General features: G+C 39.8%; 1 protein-coding gene across 2 annotated transcripts; it reads left to right on the top strand.

Annotated features, from left to right (window-relative positions):
- Positions 1-335: 335 nt before the first annotated feature.
- On the top strand, positions 336-22,156 carry chd1l (chromodomain helicase DNA binding protein 1-like). 2 transcript variants are annotated; one of them, XM_047375815.1, is made up of 25 exons: positions 336-574; positions 791-903; positions 2,114-2,220; positions 2,315-2,426; positions 2,515-2,546; positions 2,786-2,867; positions 2,961-3,123; positions 3,566-3,721; positions 3,803-3,895; positions 3,984-4,080; positions 7,264-7,337; positions 7,582-7,692; positions 11,339-11,453; positions 12,722-12,875; positions 12,957-13,143; positions 13,322-13,467; positions 15,428-15,591; positions 15,681-15,877; positions 15,998-16,096; positions 16,191-16,261; positions 16,480-16,594; positions 17,395-17,503; positions 17,587-17,838; positions 17,982-18,063; positions 21,890-22,156. In XM_047375815.1, the coding sequence occupies exons 1-25, from the start codon at positions 481-483 to the stop codon at positions 22,007-22,009; spliced, it is 3,045 nt and encodes a 1,014-aa protein (XP_047231771.1). In that variant the 5' UTR covers positions 336-480; the 3' UTR covers positions 22,010-22,156. The 2 variants fall into 2 exon arrangements, with proteins under 2 accessions (XP_047231771.1, XP_047231772.1); XM_047375816.1 differs by lacking the exons at positions 16,480-16,594; positions 17,982-18,063; positions 21,890-22,156 and having other exon boundaries at positions 17,587-17,727.
- Positions 22,157-24,040: the final 1,884 nt, after the last annotated feature.

The raw sequence follows: 24,040 nt of genomic DNA, 5'->3' as shown, positions 1-24,040 counted from the left end.
ATTTCACATCCAAAAATAGAATAATGAATTAACGCAAAAGTACACAGACACCCCCACAGGCCTTACTTTTCCCATTTTCTTTCTCATCATTTCAACTTCTTCCTTGTAATTTCGGTTTATTGATGATATACTTTTTCTCGTCATGTGAGCAACAAAAATGCTTCCTCTAAATTCGTTTCTCTAAGTGACCATGATACTTCGTCTTAGATCTCTCAGGTGTTTTAATGAATTCTTACCGTGATTCTGAAGAAAGGTGCGCTCGCGCCTTTCTTCACCGTCACGTGACCCAACCAGGAAGCGTTCAACATGTGACAACATGAGCTCGTATCCTCATCCTCCCTCTATTGTAGTTGGTGGCGGTAATGCACCGAAACGTTGCTTGTCAACCGTCATTAAAGAAGAAGAAGAAGAAGACCACAGCGTTCCCTGTCTGCGGCACAGAGACCTTTAAACTAATTCTGTTCCCTTTAGTGTGGAAACATGTCAGACATATTGGGGAAAATTAGAAACTGCATAGCCGAGAAAAAGAGAACGGCTCTTAGTCAAAGCGACTTGGAGAAGTTTGGTTTACAAGGTATGGAGTCTTGTTAACTGTCGAAGAGAAGTTTGTACACATTCATTCAAACTGTGAAACAGCGTTTCCTTTAGTTAATAGCTACTGATAATGTGTTGACAGACAGGGTTTAACACAGTCAGGTAGTTTTTAAGATCTGTAAACCTGTTTCGTATTTCCAGAACAGTTCTTTACTAGTTACAATGAATTGCTCAGGTGTAGGTTACTTGTTTACAGGGATACAGCTGAGAGCCTACCAGCTGGATGGGGTGCAGTGGCTGACTCAGTGCCTGAACGACCAGCAGGGATGCATCTTAGGAGATGAGATGGGTTTGGGTAAAACCTGCCAGGTGTGTATGACATTTATCAATTTACCTTTCATCCTGGTCCTGTACAGCCTAGCCAGCATGTCTAAACTATAGGAATCTTTTCAATGTCCTGAGCTTTCAGTTATTATGCAAGTTGGATGTTTATTTAATAACATGTTTTTGTTCCTGTCACCATGGCATCAAATTGAGCTCTAGGATGAATGAGGTCGCAATTGATTTCGTTTATACATTAACCTAATAGTGTATGGCTAAATGTAATCTTATTACAATGCAGTATTTTATCAGAAAGAAAAAAATGCGTTAATTTTAAATGGTTGTCTTTTATTAACCATGTCATTAGCATTCATTTTTGTGGCACTAGTGGCCTATATTGTGGACAGTACGTGAAATAGGGTGGAGAGAGGGAGAAGACATGCAGGAAAGATGCCACCGGATCAGAACTCGAACCTGGAACTTCAGCATCAGGGACTGAGGCTATGTAATGAGCGGTGCCCACATATGCATTTTTATTGTCAAACATTTTTTTTTTATCCGTATCAAAGCTGTCACACAGTTGTAGTGTAAATGCACTATTGATACAGCAGTCCGAGAGCGCACTGACATGGCTCAGGCTCAGTCACATCAATTACATCAATGATCAAAGTTCTGCTGTTAAAGCTGGTGTTATTTTAACAGAACAGAAGCATCGGCGTGGTCATTTTAGAAGAGAACTTTAATCAAAGCAGAGAGCTGATCAAATGTTTTGAGTTTTGCGGGGAAATTTGTCAGTTAATAGAAAGTAAACAGAACTCCTTGTTGCAGTCCATTTTTCTCGAAAAGCTGCAGTTTGAATTTCTGTGAAACCCACCAAAAACAGTGCAGAATGTCAAGAAATGTGTTGTTTCAGAGCCGTAGACTGAGATGTATGAAAGGAGAAAGAACAAAGGTTCAAAAAGTAACTACAGTTCTGGGTGCTTATGTTGGATTTTCCCACTATCCCTACATCCACATCTAATGAATCCCGCACACTTTGTACAAGTGGACGTATTTGGTTTGTTAAACTAGGAAATAGTTTTTAGGTTTTTTTATTATTTTTTTTATTAAAACAGCCTTGCAGGTGTAGTACGCAACATAAAAAAAATTTCTTTTCTACAATGTGTTAAAAGCCAAAGGGGATCTTTTTACTTGTAAACATGTTTTAAATGGAATTCCTCTGTATGTCTAAAGATTTTTATGCTGACTTCTTCTCCAGACGATCTCTCTGATGGTTTACATGTCAGGAGCTCTGGGGAAGAAAGGTCCTTTTTTGGTGCTAAGCCCACTCTCTGTCATGGAGAACTGGAGGAAGGAGCTGGAAAGGTACAGTGAAATCTATCTGTCGGTGTGCTAGCCCAATCTGCAAGTGGTTTATATAGACCTGGCATGAGTTAATCCAGTTGGAACTCATTTCCAGCTTTGCCCCATCTCTGACTGTGCTGTGCTACAAAGGAGACAAAGAGAGACGAGCTGAGATTCAGAGGGAAAGAACTACGAATGACTTCCATGTTCTGCTCACCACATATGAGGTCTGTGGCTGTTAGGTGAAAACAAAGTGACTGAAAGTGTTATTGGCCTTAACCTAACACATGTTATATGTCATTATTTAATTTTCAGCTCTGTCTTAAAGATGAGTCATTCTTGAAAAGGTCAGTGGGTTCTCATTCACAACATTTTTTATTGTTTGAATTGTAATTGAGGTGTGAGTGAACCTTTCAAAGAGACCAAAGGAATTCTGCAGTAGTATATATAAATTAAATAAATGAGAAGATGTCTGCAAACATTCCAGGACTGGTTCATCTATAAAGCGTCTTGGAGTGACATGTCTCAGTGTGCCTTCAGTTTTTTCCTGCCAACTATCTGTTTACATTATAACTCTCCTCCTCAGGTGGAGGTGGAAGGTGCTTGTTGTAGACGAAGCTCACCGACTGAAGAACCAAAAGTCTCTATTACACCAAACCTTGACACAGGTACTGCAATGTTCCTTGAAGGAGCTCTTCTGATGTTTCTCATCATCATGCTTTCACTACACTTCAGCTCAGTGTGGTTGTCTGTTTGTGTAGTTTTCAGTTGCCTTCAGACTCCTGCTCACAGGGACTCCCATTCAGAACAATCTACAGGAGCTCTTCTCTCTGCTGAGCTTCATTCAGCCCAGCATCTTTACACCAGAGGAGTCTGACAACTTTGTCAACTCTTACTCCACTGTGCAAAGTCAACCTGCTCTGGGTATAATATAAAATTACCATGTAAATGCATATGCAGTGCAAAAGTATTCACATTTTGTCTCTCAGGTCTTCACAGAACAGCTGGATTTATACTGAGAATAAATTACACACAGGTTACTAAGTAGGTGTTTTCTCAGAGCAACTGGATTTTATTTAGAGGTGTCAGATCAATGGGGGCTGAACACAAATGCCCACCACACTTTTCAGGTTTGTATTTGTGAACCATAAGGAATAACATGTATCCTTTCTGTCATCCACTTCATAATATGCACTAATTTGTGTTGGTCTGTCACATAATGTATAATGTATTACATGGAAAAATATGAAGAGGTTCAAGGGTTATAAACACTCTTGCTAAGCTTAAACACAATGTTATTTCTTAGCTACGCTGCATTCAGGTAGACACACTGAAGCATGCATTAATATGTTTTTATGTCTACCAGCTTCAGAGCTTCAAAGCATCTTGGAGCCTTTTCTGCTCCGTAGAGTTAAGTCGGAGGTGGCTTTGGATCTGCCCAAGAAGACAGAGCTGGTGGTGTACCACGGCATGTCAGCTCTGCAGAAGAAATACTACAAAGCTATTCTAACGAGGGATTATGGTGAGTAACTTTGTTTTGAACCTTAACACAAAGGTGATTTAAAAAAAAAAAAACAACTCATCTCCTTGTGAACCTTTTTAGAGGCTTTTGTAAATGAGCAAGGCAGCAAGAACAGGCTGCTGAACATCTTGATGAATTTGAGAAAGTGTGTCAACCACCCATACTTGTTTGACGGTGAGATGTGCGTAGTAAAGTCCAGTTGGGATCAGGATGTAAAAGCTTGTGTTGTGTCTGAAGGCTTTTGTCCCTCCTTCCTGTTTAGGGGTGGAACCTGAGCCGTTTCAGATTGGGGAACATCTCGTAGAAGCCAGTGGAAAACTGTGCCTCCTAGACAACATCCTGGCCTTTCTGCATAAAGGGTGGGCATGTCCAAAATGCTTATTGTTTGTCTCTACCTCGTGGCATTTTATGGTCAGTGAAAATTAAAGGAAATATTAACACTAGAAGGATTTAGCTTGGATATTCCCCACTTTAAAAAAAAGGTCTTTAATGTTTTTCACCTTGGCCCCTATTCTTGTTTGCATTCAGGTGAAGTTATTACTTTTAAAGAAATTCAAACAAAAGGATCAAAACAATCATTGCACTGTTGTAGGAGAGTTGTTGCATAAAGACAACCGTCTAGATATGAAGAATAGGTAACTTCCTGGGAAAGAGATCTAGGCTTGGAGTGGCATTAGACACTTGGACTGCTAGAAGCTTCTTTCTTGTCAATTTTATTTATTTGCCTTTTTTTTTAAATTAGAAAGGCCCTGTTGGTTTTCATCGATGAAGTATTGCACAAGGTGGCAGCAAATATGCATGACAAACACACTATGAAATGTTATTACACTGTAAAAGGACAGGAAGCATGAAAAAAGACATAAAAGGGGTTTACAAACCATATGAACTCTGACGTATTTCCACTCCAGATAAAATGCCACTAGGTTTTCTGCAATGTCTGTTATTAAATTTAGAAATAGATAGACAAGAAAATTGTTAGATCCATCCATACATACATACGATAGGGTGGGGTGGCGTGGGGATCTGTTGCCCATGTCCAGAGGTCATTGAGGCAAGAGGTACACCCTAAGGTCACCAGTTCACCACTATAGAGCAAATCAATTGCAGCTTTTAAAAACATGTAAAATATAAATAATTGTTTCCTTGTAATTTATACACAGAGGTGATTAAAACTGAAAGATAGACACAAAATACAGGTTATGCTCAAGATTAGATTAAAACGTCTATAGAGTCCGTGTAGCACAGATTCCAAGCTGTCCTACACCCTGCCTTGTTCAGAATGGGGGAGCTGTGGGGTCTGTTTGCATGCATATTGGGGGTTTTGACTCTGCATGAGGGGAGTGTGGTGAAGACGTAGTGTTGTGGGTGTGAGGGGTCCCACACAATCTAGATCCTTTTTGTCTGCAGCGATGCTACCAAAGTACTACTAACCACTGACCTCTATTGTGCAGAGTTGGAGGCTGATGAGCAGCTTCTGAGGAAGCTAGTTCATCTAAGGTTCTTCAAGGGGAACAATGTCTGCTGGGCTGGCTTGATAATGCAGGAAGTGTTTAGGCCCCTTGTCGGGCCCTCAGGGATGTGAACATATATGAATTTAAATCATCTCCATTGCTGCACTGGCTATCATGGTGTTTTTTTCTGAAGTCAGTTGTGATTTTTTTTCTTAATGTTCCAGTGGAGGTCATTATCATTTCACCTATGGGTCAGGTTCTGGACCCCATCTTTGTAAACATTTTCATAATTTTTGTGGAGTCCTACAGTAGTTGTATCATCTGCAAACTTGATGATGACATCAGATTTACACTACCGGTCAAAAGTTTTAGAACACCTTTATAATTTAATGGTTTCCTTTATGTTTGTGACTATTTACATTATATGTAGATTCTCACTGAAAGCCTTAAAACTGTAAATGAACACTTATGAAAATTTGTAGCAAACAAAAATTGTAAACAGAACTTTAATTATGTTTTGGATTTTAGATTCCTTAAAGTAGTCACCCTTTGCTGTGATGACTGAAATATTAACCTTTGACCGTCTCTCAGTGAAACTCTGGGAAGTTCTTTTAAGACTATTTGGAAAACCATTCCAGGTGACCACATCATGAAGCTCAGGGAGAGAACGCCAAGAGAGGAAGAATCTAAAATATGAAAATGTTATTTCAAACTTCTTGTTTACTACATAATTACTACATAATTCCTGTATGCAAACTGTTGTTGTTTGAGCTACTTTGATCTCAGGCAATCAGGCTATTCGTTCCAAGCTAACTCCAAATATAAAACAGCAGTATCAAACATCAAAGTTGAGGAGTTGATTTTTCAAGATGGCGGCTGGTAGATATCTGTGCTGAACAGCTTATCTTGATTTAACAAATATCATACAGAGACAATTACCATGAGATCACTTGCCTAAGGTTTTTTGATGTGCTATGAAGTAATTCCTGAAAGCAAGGGATCATTTTTTGCTATTTTGTACATCTTGAGCAAGTTTTTTGGTCTGTGTTTCACAAAGACCTGCTGGATCAACAGAAGGCCTACATCACCACTTCAAATGGCAAAAACCTCTATGGCTAAAGAAGTAGAAGAAATTAAAAAGCCATTTAACTTTATGTCAGGTGAGCTGACTAAAGTGGCAACACAACAGATGGACTTATTGAAATTGATTGAGGAATTCCAAAATCTGAAAGCTATAATAAGAGAGATGGTTAAGAAGATTGAATAGCTTGAAAACATAGTGGAGCAGCTAGAACAACGCACACGAATGGAGGAAGTGGTGATAACTGACCTGGAGACAAGCCCGTATGCTCGGGTCACTGAAAATGTCAATGAAAGGGGAGGACACACCACCAGGTGAACTGCAGACGCTTGAGCAACAAGTTATTCAGTTCTTTGAAAGCAAAGGAATCCCTATTGACAGTACAATAGCAGCATGGCACACAAACAATTAAAAACAACAAATACTCTCATTCGCTTTGCAAATAGAAAACATAAAGTAGAGCTGCTTAATATTATTCCTGTGTCAAAGATTTTTTTAAATTAAGGGAAAGTTCTTACTATCTCAGAGGTTTATTTTCGAAAATGTTAAAGTAAGGAACAATGTGAAATCCAGATGTGTTTTAGTTGTGGGTGTGAAGCCATGGAAAGGACTTATTGATGAACAAAAACTACATCTTTCTCTTACAAAAAACTATTAAAGTGTAAAATTGTTTGTGATTATCAGTGTGTGTAAAATGGAAAGATATGTCTTTTGTTCATAATTTGTAAAAAAAAAAAAAAATCAGTACTTGATATATAGTTTAAATAAGGATGGGTTAATATAAGCATTGCTTCAGCCTATTCCTTTGGTTGGAATGATTAACTTATTTATTTTGAACTCACGAGATGTTTTTCATTTAAATGTATGTGTCAACCAAAAAAACAAAAAAAAACAAATCATTTGCATTTGGTTTTGTGTAATATTAAAGTTAAATTAAAGCAAGGTACAAAAAATCTGGAAACCTTTTCTCCGGATATAATCTTATAGTTATTTCTCTTTTTTTGAATAAGGGGCCATCGTGTCCTGTTGTTCTCTCAGATGAAGAGGATACTGGATATTCTTCAGGACTACATGGAATACAGAGGTGAGTGGGACTAAACTCCCCATGTATGTGTGAGATCCCTCTGTGCACTCTCACTTCCTCCCACAGGCCTGTTCTGTTAATTGATCCCTCTAAACTGCCCTTAGGAATGAATCGGTGAGTATGTTTCTGCATGGTTGGTTCTCTAGTTTCCCTGTGATGGAGTAGCAAGCCATCCAGGGTGATGATTGTTTTCTGGTGTGAAATTTGACCCTTGCCACACGCTCTAAGGAGTTTTTCTGTTCAGGTTATAGCTATGAACGTCTGGATGGGTCCGTTCGAGGGGAAGAACGAAACCTGGCCGTGAAGAACTTCAGCAGCAAAGATATCTTTGTGTTTTTACTCAGCACTAAAGCAGGTGACTGAGATTTATTTGAGCATCTTTTTAAAATACAGAATAAAAATGAGAAAAATGTTCCCTGTTTTGAGCCTTCGCCTTGAAGCATACTGATTTTGTTACGGACATCATTATTATTTCACTTTAAGTTTACAACACTCAGGTTGCATCTTGCTGCTTCACCGTGGCCAGGTTTGTTAATCACCCAGAAGTGAGCCTTCCCTCGCTGAAGTATTCACACCCCTTAAACATTTTCACATTAGAACCTCAGACTTCTATGCATTTTACTGAGATTTTCAACACAACATACAGCAAAATTATCAGGTAGAAGGAAATGAATACATTGTTTTATTATTTAGCACCTTTTCAGCCTTGAACATTGAGAGTCTGGAATTATTACACATTAACTCGGTTAATTGGATGGAGAACATCTCTTGTTACTCTGGCTGTATGTTTAGGGCCCTTGTCTTTCTGGAAGGTGAACCTCTGCCCCGGTCACAAGCCTTTTTTGTCCTCTAATGCAGGGGTGTCAAACTCCAGCCCTCCTGCAACTTTTAGATGTGTCCCCAGTCAAACACACCTGGATCAAATGGCTAATTTACCTCTTCAGCGTGCAGTCATGTTCTTCAGAGTCCTGCTAATGACCTAGCTATTTGATTCAGGTGTGATTAAGTGGAGACACATCTAAAAGTTGCAGGACTGGAGTTTGACATCTGTGCTCTAATGGGTTTTCTCAATGAGTGCTTTGCATTTAGCTTTATTGATCTTTCCATCAGCTCTGACCAGCTTTCCTTTTCCTGCTTAAAAAAAAGGCATCATCCCCACAGCATGATGCTGCCACCTCCATGGAGTGGTGTTGGTTTGCTCGCTCAGGGTGAGATGCAGTGGTAGGATGGATTCAGCTTTGATCTCGTCTGACCAGAGCCCCTTCTTCCAGATGTTTGCTATGTCTTCTACATGATTCCTGACAGACTGCAAATTAGACATGTGAAGGCTTTCTTTCATGATGAAATTTGGTCACTGATGTTCTCTACCAACCTCTGAGGCCTTCACAGAACAGCTGGATTTATACTGAGATGAAATCACACAGTGGGACAGTGTGTGACTGCATGTTATCAGGAAAATATGTCAATACAATACTATTGCTGAAAATTGAGATGACGATATATAGAACAATTAACCCAGATTTTCCAGACATTTTCATTTCTTTACCATCACACACTGTCTCCACCACCCTTTATAATCTTTAGCACTAACATTAACAATATGCAACCTAAGAGGAAATCAAGGACAGTTACAGTCCATCCAACTGGCCAGATATGTCATTGATGTGCAGGGCGTATATGCCTGACACTTAAAATGTAAAATCTTTGCAAATATTGCATCCAAGCAATCCTTGCCGTTGCACTATTGCACACGCTGATATTGTCATATGATATAGTATGCAGCTGCAGTACACGTGCAGAACACACCTTTCTCATTGTCTATTTTTAAGAGATGTTGAAAATTTTTGGAATCCATGTATCCTTTTCCTCTCACTTTGCAATTATGTGCTGCATTTTGTTGGTCTATCTCACAAAGGTGAAGCAAAGTACATTGAGGTATGTGGTTGCCACATTATAAAATCTGAAGAAGTTCAAGGGCTCTTTTGCACGATATCTGTATTCGTAGAGTTCATAAAATAGGCAGAGACAGGAAAAGGGACGACTCAGACAAAGATAATATCTGCAGCAGAATGTTACTCGGGTGTTAACAAGGCCAGCAGCTTTTTCTTTTCTAAGCAGGTAGGAACACAGGCGATTTCCTGTCACAGCTTTTGCGTTCTTTAATCTTCATTAATGTCCCAACTGTACACTACAGTAAGACTAAACTTAAACTATGTAATTACTAGGATGCAGTGGAAGAAAAAAGCCAACCTTTATCATTTAGCAGCTTGTTGAAACACCTATTATCAGAAATAACTTCCAGTAATCATACTTTCTGTTGCCTTTTAATACAGGTCCTTCTCAAAAAATTAGCATATTGTGATAAAGTTCATTATTTTCTATAATGTAATGATGAAAATTTAACATTCATATATTTTAGATTCATTGCACACTAACTGAAATATTTCAGGTCTTTTATTGTCTTAATATGGATGATTTTGGCATACAGCTCATGAAAACCCAAAATTCCTATCTCACAAAATTAGCATATTTCATCTGACCAATAAAAGAAAAGTGTTTTTAATACAAAAAACGTCAACCTTCAAATAATCATGTACAGTTATGCACTCAATACTTGGTCGGGAATCCTTTTGCAGAAATGACTGCTTCAATGCGGCGTGGCATGGAGGCAATCAGCCTGTGGCACTGCTGAGGTCTTATGGAGGCCCAGGATGCTTCGATAGCGGCCTTTAGCTCATCCAGAGTGTTGGGTCTTGAGTCTCTCAACGTTCTCTTCACAATATCCCACAGATTCTCTATGGGGTTCAGGTCAGGAGAGTTGGCAGGCCAATTGAGCACAGTGATACCATGGTCAGTAAACCATTTACCAGTGGTTTTGGCACTGTGAGCAGGTGCCAGGTCGTGCTGAAAAATGAAATCTTCATCTCCATAAAGCTTTTCAGCAGATGGAAGCATGAAGTGCTCCAAAATCTCCTGATAGCTAGCTGCATTGACCCTGCCCTTGATAAAACACAGTGGACCAACACCAGCAGCTGACACGGCACCCCAGACCATCACTGACTGTGAGTACTTGATACTGGACTTCTGGCATTTTGGCATTTCCTTCTCCCCAGTCTTCCTCCAGACTCTGGCATCTTGATTTCCGAATGACGTGCAGAATTTGCTTTCATCCGAAAAAAGTACTTTGGACCACTGAGCAACAGTCCAGTGCTGCTTCTCTGTAGCCCAGGTCTGGGGAATGCGGCACCTGTAGCCCATTTCCTGCACACGCCTGTGCACGGTGGCTCTGGATGTTTCTACTCCAGACTCAGTCCACTGCTTCCGCAGGTCCCCCAAGGTCTGGAATCGGCCCTTCTCCACAATCTTCCTCAGGGTCCGGTCACCTCTTCTCGTTGTGCAGCGTTTTCTGACACACTTTTTCCTTCCCACAGACTTCCCACTGAGGTGCCTTGATACAGCACTCTGGGAACAGCCTATTTGTTCAGAAATTTCTTTCTCTGTCTTACCCTCTTGCTTGAGGGTGTCAATAGTGGCCTTCTGGACAGCAGTCAGGTCGGCAGTCTTACCCATGATTGGGGTTTTGAGTGATGAACCAGGCTGGGAGTTTTAAAGGCCTCAGGAATCTTTTGCAGGTGTTTAGAGTTAACTCGTTGATTCAGATGATTAGGTTCATAGCTCGTTTAGAGACCCTTTTAATGATATGCTAATTTTGTGAGATAGGAATTTTGGGTTTTCATGAGCTGTATGCCAAAATCATCCGTATTAAGACAATAAAAGACCTGAAATATTTCAGTTAGTGTGCAATGAATCTAAAATATATGAATGTTAAATTTTCATCATGACATTATGGAAAATAATGAACTTTATCACAATATGCAAATTTTTTGAGAAGGACCTGTATGTACAAAAAGTACAGGATGTAGAGACTGCAAAAATAGACACAGAAGTGTAGGTTGTTTGAACAGTCTCTGTTTTGGCTTTACAACACTGTGTCCTTTTAGGTGGAGTTGGCCTAAACCTCACAGCTGCTGACACAGCTATTTTTGTGGATACTGACTTCAACCCCCAGAACGACCTGCAGGCTGCAGCGCGCTGCCATCGGATTGGCCAAAACAGGTGACACGTATTGAAAATATTCCAATGAAGTTGCATAGCAAATCATCCCATCTGTTTACCGGCGTAAAAGCATTTTACTCTACACGAGAAAAACATTCCTGTTTTTACAAGCAGCCTTTTCAGATTTTGCTTTTGCAAGTAAACCTGTTGATGCCGTTAAGGTTATCTTTAGCTGGCAGGAGTGTTATCTGTCGCTGGCTGTGAAAGAGCTCTTCCTGTTTGCAGTACAGCATTGTGCTCTGACAACACTGTTGAAGACATGATAGAAACTACCAGAAAACATTCAGACTACCTACTGAAGGAAATGCAAACTAAAACTGGGACTATTCTCTTTAGATCAGTTTTATGTTTATATGGTAAACTAATTATTTTAAACTTAGTTTTAATTCACTTAAGATGTAATTGGTGTCACTCAATGGTAAATATTGTGTTTGACCTGCATTGATTGATTGGTGTTTCTTTGCAATAGTTGCTTTTATCATTTTTCAGGACTGGATAAGTTTGGAAAAATGTTAGATATTCCTGAATTTGTTTCCTTCTCACATTTTCTAAGCAGACGTCTTATAATACCTAATATAGCTTTAAAATAATAGTTTATATTAAATTGAGATGTTTCATTTCTTGCTACATCACACGTTGAATGCAACATTTTAACTGTATTTTCATTTTTCACTTACTAACTGAACTAACTCATTTTAAAAAAGGTCCGTTTTACTTCCTTTTCGGTCTTTAATCAAATTTAAAATCGGGTTCAACTGGACCTGCCAAAGCACTAAAACTGCTATTTTTAGAAATAGGTACCGAAGTTAACAACCTGTTTCACAAAATGTATGTTTAGCTTAGGATACTCCATTCCTTATTGAAAAGTCCAAGGCTTGTGGATTCTAAAATTATATCATGGCTTTTGGTTTTGGTTTGCCACATTCAGTGGCCCCCATTTGTCCACCTGTTTAAAACGTTTTTGGAGGTTCCCTGGTTTTGATGATTTCATGTATCTGGTTTGGGTCTTATGTGAAGTCTCTCAGTAATCAGTTTTTTGGGTGATTTGTTTTCTTCCCCCATCATTCTTTTTCATTATCGGGCCTTATACCTACAGCATTTGGACCCAGGAAAGCTCTTAAAGGCATTTGCTCTTCAGCACTGAATCTGGATCCAGCTGACCTGGCCACCATGATAGAATATCAAAGCACCCCCCTGTAGTTTGAGATTTCTCAGAGTTTTAGCCCTGTAATGTCCCTTTTAACCTTTGAGGAACTGTGATTTTCCAGGCCTGTGAAAGTGATCCGCCTCCTTGCGAGAGACACTGTGGAGGAGATCATGTACTCTCGAGCTGTGTCCAAGCTGCAGCTTACCAACACTGTTATTGAAGAAGGACGCTTCTCTCTGCTGGATCAGGCCCAGTCAGCAACGGCGTGTCTGCAGGTCTTCACTCACTAACACAACATCATCATTCACTGAATCCCCCTGTAAGTCTTTCAGCTATTTTTGACTTCTCCCGAACAGCTGAGTGACATCTTGAAGTTTGGAATAGATAAGCTTTTATCATCGGACGAGAGCTCAATAGAAGAGGTAAAACTGGAGAAGATCCTTGGCCCATCACGTGATGGTCAGTGGGTGGATGATGATGAATTATCACCATCAAAACAAGAGGAAGACGAAGTGGAAAACGAGTCTGATTCTGATGCACAAAGTATGCTATTTTATATCACAATTCATCGGCATCACTTCACTCATTTTATGTGGTTGTGGTTTTTTGCCTAATTTTCTGTTCATCAGTAAGGAATCAGCTTATCAGGTCTTCAGTTTGTGTTTTATGATCCAATCCCATGGGCCGATTAATCCCACCATCATATTGTCTCATCCTTCAGACCATATGTACTTCTTCGAGGGGATAGACTATAGTAAAGACCCGAGCTCAGAGGACCAGAAGAGCTTTGATCGGATGTTGGAAGAGCAGATGGCTGAGTTTCAGAAAGCAGCGGGAGAGGGACGAGCTCTGCGACGCAAAGCTGGAGTAAGACTGTCACTTTAAATTCCAAAGGAGAGAAATCTTTCACAGATATTTGGGAATTTACAGTCAGTTTAGTAATTCCAGACGATATTCCCTATTTCAATTCTTTAAAAGTTGTCTGTCTCTCCATGTAGTTTTACCTGTTCCATATTCAAAGACTAAGTTAACATCTCAAACACAGTAGACCCACTTAGACCCTGAAAATGTTATTTATTTAAGCCATTATAGGTGAAGTTTGTACCACTGAATTAGGTCATGTTTTTAACTCTTTGTTTAGTGTGCAACGAAAATTCCTGCTTGTGATTCCAGGATGTCTGTGTCCTACTTAGACTAATAGGACTGAAAAAACAAACCGAGCTTTTGCAATGAAGCGGGACTTCTCACTGCTGATTGTTGCCTAACATGACTGATTCCACCTGTTGAAATGAAAATGTGAAACCTGAAGGTTTGCTCTACTTTTCCTGCCACATATGCTTTAAACCATATCTGTTTGATTTGGTTAAAATCTGATTATGTTTAGCCCCAGTTAAATGGATTTAGCTGCAACTGACATGCGGTTTGTGAACTAGTGAAATAAGCAAAGCTGAATGGGAAAAAAATATTAAATGAGAATTTGGCCTCATGACCTACATTTTCAAATCCAAAGGAATTAGCTTTTTTTGATACTGGTTGGCTAAGAGGTATTATGGAAGCACAAACCTGGGTTTGGAAAGTTTGTGAGTGGTGTCACTCTAAGCTCCGCAGGGTCTTGCAGTGAAAAGAAAAAAGTAAAAGCTTTTCAAAAATTTGAAAACGAAACACTGTTTCAGACCCATTACTCTGATTAAAATGGAATACATCAGGTTGCATTTGTATTCACCTAAATGGTGAACAGTCTACCTGTGTGTAATTTAATCTCAGTTTAAATCCAGCTGTTCTCTGAATGCCTCAGAGGTTTGTTAGAGAACGAAGACCAAGGAACACAGCAGACGGGTCAAAGAAAAAGATGCAGAGAAATGTAAAACGTGGTCTAGCTATAAAACAACATGCTAAGCTTCGAATATCTGACAGAGGAGTGTTGAGCCCAGCATCTAAAAATGAAAAGCATATGGTTCTTTGTTAAAGGAAAGCCATAATAAGTCCACAGTCCATGTAGGAGACACAGCAAAAGGTGTGGATGAGAGCAAAACATTCCCTAAAAACATCATCCTCATAATGAGGGAATGATGAAGATCTCCAGCTGGACCATAGAAGCTGGTCCTCTTAGAAAATCAGTCAGAGGCTGTTAAAGACTTACTAGGCCGAGGTTCACCTTCCAGCATGAAAACAACCTTAAACATACAGGCTGAGCTATAATAGAAAAGAGCAAAGTATATTCATGGATTAAAAGGTCCCGTCAAAGTCCAAACCTAAATCCAAAATGAAAATCTTCGAACTTCCAAGGCAAGAAGATTGATGTCCATGTCCACTCTGACTGAGCTTTAAAATCTTTGCATGTTCTTTGCAAAATACCTAGTCTTCAGATGTGCAAAACTGGTAGAAATGAACTCCAAAAGACTTGAAGCTGTAACTGTAAAAAACGTGGTTCTAAAAACTATTGCGTCAGGGGAGGTTGAAATGTGTAAAAGTTCAAGAGCTGTGAATACTGCAGTGAGGAACTGTACACTTGCTTCTGAAAGACTCTTCAGTCAAAAATGAGTCATTACACAATTGTTACAGTTTCTAGCAGATTTAACGTGAAACGTAGGACTTGAGAAACTGTAAAAATCAACACAAATCAAATACAGTTGATGAGACAAAGTATGTGTTGGGGGTCATACTTGGTAAAATGAAAAATAAATACACAAACGTAAATAGATATATTTTCAACTTATGTTTCACTGTACTATTCCCAAGGATTTAGGGCTTTATCAAAATGAAAAAACATGAGTTACTGAGTGAGTAATTTGGCCTTGATGGTGCAATTTTCTCTTTGTGTTTCCAGTTTTCACTTTCAGTCGCATTTGCGCTTCCAGCGAAAAAGAGGAAACCTCTCACCGAGGCAGAGCTGGAGCTCAGGCAGCAGCGGAGGCAGGAGGCTGCAGCAAAGCGAGCCAAAATGATTGAGGACAAAAAGAAGCAGGAGCAAGAGGAAAGACAAAGGAAAAAGTAAAGATATCGCAACTGTTTAATAGTGGGCTTTGATATCTCTGTTTTTATTATTTATAAATTGTTTTTGTTTCTGGTTAATCGTACAGAATGGCCTGGTGGGAGTCCTGTGGCTACAGGTCACTTTGCCTGCAGCCTCTGGACAGCGAAGAAGAGGGGGAAGATGAAGAGGATGATAGCAGTGTATGCTCCACACACTCAAACTCTACAGATATCCACTATGTTCTGGGGGATGTTACTCACCCCCACACTGCTAGAGGAGATGCTATCATTGTCCACTGTGTCGGTAAGTACTCAGTGTAACCACGACAACATATGTTTCATGATAAAATGTAACTAAATATAGTATCTTTTGAGCATGGGTTCTGCTTTATTTTCCTCTTATCTTGGGGTAATTTCTGTCTAGATGACTCAGGCCGGTGGGGCAGAGGAGGCCTTTTTACAGCACTGGAGATGAGATCAGATGAACCACGAAAGCAGTACGAGTTGGCAGGGAAGATGAAAGGTAAGTTTAACCAAGATGAAAATTGTACAACAATTTAACTAGACATCTTTATCTGTGTGGTCTTGTTGAAATTCCGTTCAAATCATTGTCTCAGATTTGGAGCTTGGAAATGTGTTCCTCTTCCCCATCGACGACAAGCAGTCAAGACTGGACGGCCAAGATCAGGTAGGTTCTGTTTACAGAACAATCTACGCTGCACAGTGAAACTCAAAAGCAGTCCTGCTTTAAAATGCACGCTGGTTTTTTGCAATTTGTGCAAGATCTGAGCAGTATTAGATATTATCAGCATGATATACCTTGGTTGGGTTCTTGTGTGGTTGCAGACTTGCAGAGTTGATCAGATAATAAATTAACCTTCTTCAATATCCTTCCCGTCACCCCAGTTGGCCCTGATAGTGGCGCAGCAAAGAGACAAAGCCAACAACCTGTCTGGGATCCTCCTCAGTACTTTGGAGGAAGGACTGAAGAAGATTTATTCTGCAGCCAAGAAAAACAGTGGTATGGAGAAGCACAAAACAAATAAGCCATGCAACAAAAACTAAGATTGCCCTTGCTTTATTGAGAGCTCCTTCTTATACTGTTTGCCAGCATGTCTTGGTTGCTGGCGTGTTGAAGAACCCAAGTTACGCAGGTCTAAATGTAAGGCGATTAAGCAGATCTTGTGGAATATCAAATGATGTTATGTCTTTGCAGAATGTGTGACATTTGATGTGATGCCATTCTAAATAGTGTATGTGTATAGAGATCAAGCTGTGGAAGTATTTAAGTGCTTCAGGATGATATACATTACTGTCTTACTTCATAATGTTTACTTTACATTTAAAGATCAACTGACAGTCTAGCAATGAGAATTCTGTGATTTGTGAGTGCCCCCTAGAGGTCAAATAATTAGCTGAAATAATCAGAAAGTAGTTGCACTGTCAAGCATTTAGCATGCTGAGGTGAGTAAATCTTCATTAGTGCAAACATCAGAGCGTAGTGTTGGGTTTACTGGGTCAGTTCTGTGAAGTTTGAGTTGTAGTTACATTGCTTTTTGTACCACAGGTGCGCATCTGTGTAGGTGTTGGAAGCTTTAGACATGTTCAAAGGTTCTGTTGCACCCTGCTTTAGCTGGTGATCATTGTTAGTGTGCTAACACATCAAATGCGTATAAAGACAATACCAGGCATTATTCTCCAGTGGCATAATGTCTTCCCATGCCGCTGAAATTAAAGGCAGAAATGTAATCGTGCGACATGGTATCTGAATGAGTTCGTTCATACTTCAGTTCAGCATGTTCTATCTTTTTGTGTCTTTAGCCAGCGTTCATCTTCCTCGCATTGGTCACTCCACCAAGGGCTTCAACTGGTATGGCACAGAGAGACTCATCAGAAAACACTTAGCTTCCAGGGGCATCCCCACATTCATGTATCCTTTTATTGTTCCCGGGCTGGGACAAATGCAGAGCAGTGATAATTGCTGCAACTATTTGCACTTAACCTGAATGAAAGATATTACCACAGCAAAGCCATCAAGAAAACTGCTTCACCTCAGACACCTGCAACATCAACTGCTGCTCCTCAAGCAACTTTGCTGAGCTCAGACCGGCCCACTGGTGAGACAGAAACGGAGGGTCCAGGTCCCTCTATTCGACAACAAAGCTTTAGCCCTGTAGAGCTCCCTAGCTTCATGAAGGGAGTCAGGGTATTTTTCTACAACATTCCTGCATCAGAAAGGAGGAGGCTGGGCCGTTACCTTCTTACATATCCTTTCAGGCTTCTTTTTTCTCCACTTCTGGGTTTAAAGCTTCTTTCTAAAGGTCCTACAAGACAATAGTTGCCACAGTCTTTGTAAATGTGTGTAGTTTTATAGAGAAGAAACTGAGAAAACCTTAGCTGAAGTGTACGTATGATGGAGATGAGGAAGACGTCATGAGTGAAGAGATCACTCACATTGTTGCAGAGGTGGAGAACCACATCCAAATACAGGTTTGCATCTACCCAATCTTTTCTGTACCATACAGCATCATGCAAAAGTATCCATAGCCCTTTAACTTTCTTCACATTTTGTCCCATTACAGCAGCCAACTTCAAATTATTGGGGTTTTATGTGATGGACCACCACAAAGTAGTGTGTAATGTTGGAAGTGGAAGAAAAATTTTTTTTTATGAAAATCTGATGGGCGTGGTGTGCATTTGTATTCAACAACCTTCGCTTTGGTACCTCTAAATGAAATCCAGTGCAACCATCAATTTTCAGAAATCATCCAATTAATAAACAGTCACACTGTGTTTAACTAATCTTCAGGCCAAATTCAGCAACTCTCAAAATTGTACACACTCATTAAAATGGCAGAATTTTTGGGATGTAGCAAAAAAGTTAAATCATTTCAGAACTTTTTCCACATATGATGTGACATGTATTAACTGAAAAACCAATTTGTAAAAAAAAAAAGTAAAATGAACTATAACAAAATAGTTAAAGTAACCTGGCCTAAAGTAATGCTTTGTTAAAGTACTTTTTGATTTAATTTCAGCATCCAGTCTTCATTGATAGGTTACTGTCAGCATCCCACATCTTAGTAGTATTTGCCCAATCTGCCTAGCAAAAGTTCTCCAAATTTATCAGATTTAGAGAAAATCTACAACCTTCTATTTATAGCCATTACAAATCTTTATTTTTTTCTTTGTTGTTTGCTTGGACTTAATGTGGTGCAGAAAAATAAAATCTCTGTTCACCTACAATTCTTTAGCAGACACCTGAAGGTTTTGTTGATCTGTTCAAAATAGTTAAAACATAACCACAGCTCATGATTGGTGAATTGTGGATCAACCTTAAAGTATCCTTTACCTTTTTGTCTAAGTTTCATTAAACCGTAACACATTCTCCCACAAGCTTTTTGTAGATTTTAGCTAGGTCTTTGCTGTCTTACAACAAGGGGGTTTCTGGCCGATTACTGATCTTTAGGAAGTCTGACCTGCGGATTCTGATTTTGGCCGATTCCAATTTTCTTTATAACTGACACTGTCAGGTGTCATAAGGTCACAGCACACCTTCAATGTTCCAATCTTATAATGTCAACAGTTGTAAACCGGGCACGTGCAGACATGACCTGGTGAGCTGGTCCGTCACTCAGCCCTCTCTCACATGGTGGAGCAAAAGGGGACAGTGGGTGATTTTCAGACCTTTGCAGAGGTAGATGAGATTGGTGGATAAGATCAGTTTCACATATAAGTATCAGCCGATCACCCAAAATTATGGAAACCGGGGCCGATTGATTGGCCGGCTGATCGATCGGTGCACCCCTACTAACAACCTTACTCCTTCGTCCAAACATTTGGAGAATAGAGGAGACTGTTGCCACATGTAGTAATAACCTGAAATCTCTGCAGGTTTTTCAGTGTTACTGTCGGGCTCCCTTCAGTCTCCCTGACCACCTTCAGTTCTCAACTATTTTGGAGAAAGCTCCAGTTAAGATTCAGGGCCCATATTCACAAAGATTCTCAGAGTCCTCTCAGAGACCTCCTATCTTAGCCTACAAATTCTTGACAAGGACTCCTAGCTTCAGTTTGCTGCTGAGAGCGACTCTAAGCAAAGAGATGACAGAGATTCTTAGTGAGGAGGTGTGGTTGACCCCGTTGCTAGGTGTGACGCTGTCTTCTAAGAGCTCTGATTGATTTTAGCAACAAAAAAAAACGCTCCTAGTAATCAGTGGAGAGAAAGTAAATGATGATGGAATTTAGACTGGATTCAGAAATGTGTAAATCATGATTACTTAGCAAGATTAAATTCATTTTTACAACATTAACATGTTTGAATGTAGCTTTTTTACATGCTCGTCATTATTTAGATTTGCCTATTATGTTTACTCGCCATGTTGGTGGTTTTCATTCTGCATCTATTTCATATTAATTAATTTAATATTAATATTAAAATTAAAATTCAGCACCTTAATGTGATCTCCTTGTATAATGAGGTTTAGTTTGGTAAAATGAACAAAACAACACAGAGAAAAAAAGGTGGAGAAAACTGAACTGAACAGAGGAGCAGAGCCTGCTGGTGGAGAACAGAGGAGTGTTGAAAGGTAGATTTGGTCCTGGGATCACGGTGGGAACAAACAGGTATTCCCAGCAGATCAATGCGTCGTTCCCTCTGGTTTCAGCACCAGCCTGGAACGTGAGCAGCTCTGGTTCCTGCTGCTGTCAGAAGCTAGAGAGGAGATTGCAGCACACCAGAGCGGGGAGCGTTGTAGACGATCATTTAGGCTGCTGACATCATGAACAATACAGCAAATACTTATTCACCTCATTTACATCTGAGATTGTTGCACTGTATCTCATCTAGAGTTTGTATTTATGTATATATATTGAGTTTTTCCAATTTTTTTCAAATGTATTTTTTGATAGCATTTCTCAGTCTGTAAACATGTAAATAATTCTGTACTATATTGTTTGTAATTCTGTTCACTTTTTATTCAGGGTTCTATTATTTATTTATCCTTCCTATAATAATACCTTACTAGAGGAGCTCTCTCAAGGCCTAAGGTGCTTCGTGAATCGCTTTTATCTTACCAAGGGAAAATTCAAAGACGAGAAGATTTTTTTTTTTTTTTTTAGAATGACGTCATTAGGAGCTTCTTTTAGTCTTATGATTCTTTGTGAATACGGACCATGAACGTTTTGATCCTCACTAACTTCTGTGCCAATTATGGCTTCAGCTACAAGGATGAACATGAGCAAATGTCAGGACTGTCCGACTGAGAAAGTTAAATACATGAATTATAATTAATGTTAGGTGTTCATCCAATAAGATTGAATGCAGAGATTCAATCAAAACGGCTTTAACAATGTGGTGATTAAGTGATATGCACTCTGCAACCCAGTTGTTGCCCCTTTATCTTTTGCACTTCTTCCTTTGACATCAGTGGAACTGCACAGGATAAATGTCACAATAAAGATGGAAAAAGTAATTAAATGATTTATCACAGGTCTGTGCACACAAACAAGGAATTTGTTCCACTTTCCTCTTAAGTAAACAAACAGCATCGTGAAGGCCAAGAAACACACCAGACCGGTCAGGGAGACGTTTGTAGCTTATAACACAACGTCCCATGGTTTGAACATCTCTTGGAGCGTTGTTCAATTCATCATTCCAAAATGGAGTGTGGCACAAATGCAAACCAACCAACACATCTCCAACCAAACTGGCAGGCTGGGCAACTAAGATCCCCCAAGCTGCTCAGAGTGTATGGGAATATGAGTGGAGCTAAATACAGGACAGTCCTGGAAGAAAACTTATGCAGATTTGAGACCTGTGAGCAGATTCACCATCAAGCAGGAAAATACCCAAAACGTACAGCAATCAAAGCATTTTCATGGCCCAGTCAAAGTCCAAAACAAAATCCAATTGAGAATTTGTGGTGGAACTTAAAATTGATGTTCACAGATACTGTCTTTCTAATCTCCATTGCTCTGGAAGTTTAAAGTGAGCTTGAGTTGTTTTCCTAAAAATAAGTGGACAAAAATTAAGCCTGTAGATGAGCGGGTTCTGTGGGCTCTAAAATTTAATGTCACATTTTTCAGATATTGCTTAAGAAAACCTATTTTCCCTCTACTTCACAATTATTCATTACTTTTTACTGCTCTCATAAAAATCACATAAAATCCCATTCAAATACATTAACATTTGGGGTTGCAAGGGGAACATTCCAGAGGTATGAGTATTTTTGCAAGGCACTGTATCTGTTTGTCAAGGTTCTTAAGCAGATTTTAGTAGCTTTAATACTGAACGTTTACTGTGATTTGTTTGAACCAGGAGCTACAGGATCTGGTTCGTCAGTACCAGCAGGCTGTTCCTGTGAAGAAGACCTGGCTGGAGTCCTGCTTCTCCAAACAACATAAAGTCAACGCTGTACACTTCCAACATCAGCTCTGAGAACACATGTTTGTTGTTAGATTGTTAAACTGTTATTTGACAAGCTTGGAGGTATGCTGGTTGATGTACACTAGATGACAACAGATTGAAAATCGGTATGATTTTTTAAAATCTGAATATGAAGCAAATAAATTAACTTTATCTTTACTGCTGCAACACAAATTAACTCAATTCCAAGATGGGAAGATGGAGGTTTCTCTCCAGCACCAACCTCAAAATTCAACATGGCTGCTTTGCATTTAAACATGGAGATACAGGTCCTTCTCAAAATATTAGCATATTGTGATAAAGTTCATTATTTTCCATAATGTCATGATGAAAATGTAACATTAATATATTTTAGATTCATTGCACACTAACTGAAATATTTCAGGTCTTTTATTGTTTTAATATGGATGATTTTGGCATACAGCTCATGAAAACCCAAAATTACTATCTCACAAAATTAGCATATTTCATCCGACCAATAAAAGAAAAGTGTTTTTAATACAAAAAACGTCAACCTTCAAATAATCATGTACAGTTATGCACTCAATACTTGGTCGGGAATCCTTTGGCAGAAATGACTGCTTCAATGCGGCGTGGCATGGAGGCAATCAGCCTGTGGCACTGCTGAGGTCTTATGGAGGCCCAGGATGCTTCGATAGCGGCCTTTAGCTCATCCAGAGTGTTGGGTCTTGAGTCTCTCAACGTTCTCTTCACAATATCCCACAGATTCTCTATGGGGTTCAGGTCAGGAGAGTTGGCAGGCCAATTGAGCACAGTGATACCATGGTCAGTAAACCATTTACCAGTGGTTTTGGCACTGTGAGCAGGTGCCAGGTCGTGCTGAAAAATGAAAGCTTCATCTCCATAAAGCTTTTCAGCAGATGGAAGCATGAAGTGCTCCAAAATCTCCTGATAGCTAGCTGCATTGACCCTGCCCTTGATAAAACACAGTGGACCAACACCAGCAGCTGACACGGCAACCAGACCATCACTGACTGTGGGTACTTGACACTGGACTTCTGGCATTTTGGCATTTCCTTCTCCCCAGTCTTCCTCCAGACTCTGGCACCTTGATTTCCGAATGACATGCAGAATTTGCTTTCATCCGAAAAAAGTACTTTGGACCACTGAGCAACAGTCCAGTGCTGCTTCTCTGTAGCCCAGGTCAGGCGCTTCTGCCGCTGTTTCTGGTTCAAAAGTGGCTTGACCTGGGGAATGCGGCACCTGTAGCCCATTTCCTGCACACGCCTGTGCATGGTGGCTCTGGATGTTTCTACTCCAGACTCAGTCCACTGCTTCCGCAGGTCCCCCAAGGTCTGGAATCGGCCCTTCTCCACAATCTTCCTCAGGGTCCGGTCACCTCTTCTCGTTGTGCAGCGTTTTCTGCCACACTTTTTCCTTCCCACAGACTTCCCACTGAGGTGCCTTGATACAGCACTCTGGGAACAGCCTATTCGTTCAGAAATTTCTTTCTGTGTCTTACCTTCTTGCTTGAGGGTGTCAATAGTGGCCTTCTGGACAGCAGTCAGGTCGGCAGTCTTACCCATGATTGGGGTTTTGAGTGATGAACCAGGCTGGGAGTTTTAAAGGCCTCAGGAATCTTTTGCAGGTGTTTAGAGTTAACTCGTTGATTCAGATGATTAGGTTCATAGCTCGTTTAGAGACCCTTTTAATGATATGCTAATTTTGTGAGATAGGAATTTTGGGTTTTCATGAGCTGTATGCCAAAATCATCCGTATTAAGACAATAAAAGACCTGAAATATTTCAGTTAGTGTGCAATGAATCTAAAATATATGAATGTTACATTTTCATCATGACATTATGGAAAATAATAAACTTTATCACAATATGCTAATTTTTTGAGAAGGATCTGTATATGCCTGGCTTTTGAATAAAGACTGCTGTTCTTGGGGAAGTAATCAGAAGTTTCGGAAGTTTCAGAAGGATTCGGACGATCTTCTCCCTGTACAGGCATCTAAAAGACTGCAGTCTCCGTGTTTCTTTTATTACTTTGTTTTTTATTCATAACAGAATAGGAGGT

Source organism: Girardinichthys multiradiatus, chromosome 9, assembly GCF_021462225.1.
Source record: "Girardinichthys multiradiatus isolate DD_20200921_A chromosome 9, DD_fGirMul_XY1, whole genome shotgun sequence".
Classification (NCBI taxonomy): domain Eukaryota; kingdom Metazoa; phylum Chordata; class Actinopteri; order Cyprinodontiformes; family Goodeidae; genus Girardinichthys; species Girardinichthys multiradiatus.
The sequence above is the reverse complement of the archived record's forward strand: the minus strand, read 5'-3'. Positions and strand labels throughout refer to the sequence as shown.

What these genes read in the sequence shown, in the direction of transcription:
- chd1l (XM_047375815.1), top strand. Translation starts at nt 481, where the DNA reads ATGTCAGACATATTGGGGAAAATTAGAAACTGCATAGCCGAGAAAAAG. An exon ending in CTCTGCGACGCAAAGCTGGA is followed by an intron (nt 13,468 to 15,427) that starts GTAAGACTGTCA and finishes TTGTGTTTCCAG; the next exon opens with TTTTCACTTTCAGTCGCATT. An exon ending in GACTGGACGGCCAAGATCAG is followed by an intron (nt 16,262 to 16,479) that starts GTAGGTTCTGTT and finishes CCGTCACCCCAG; the next exon opens with TTGGCCCTGATAGTGGCGCA.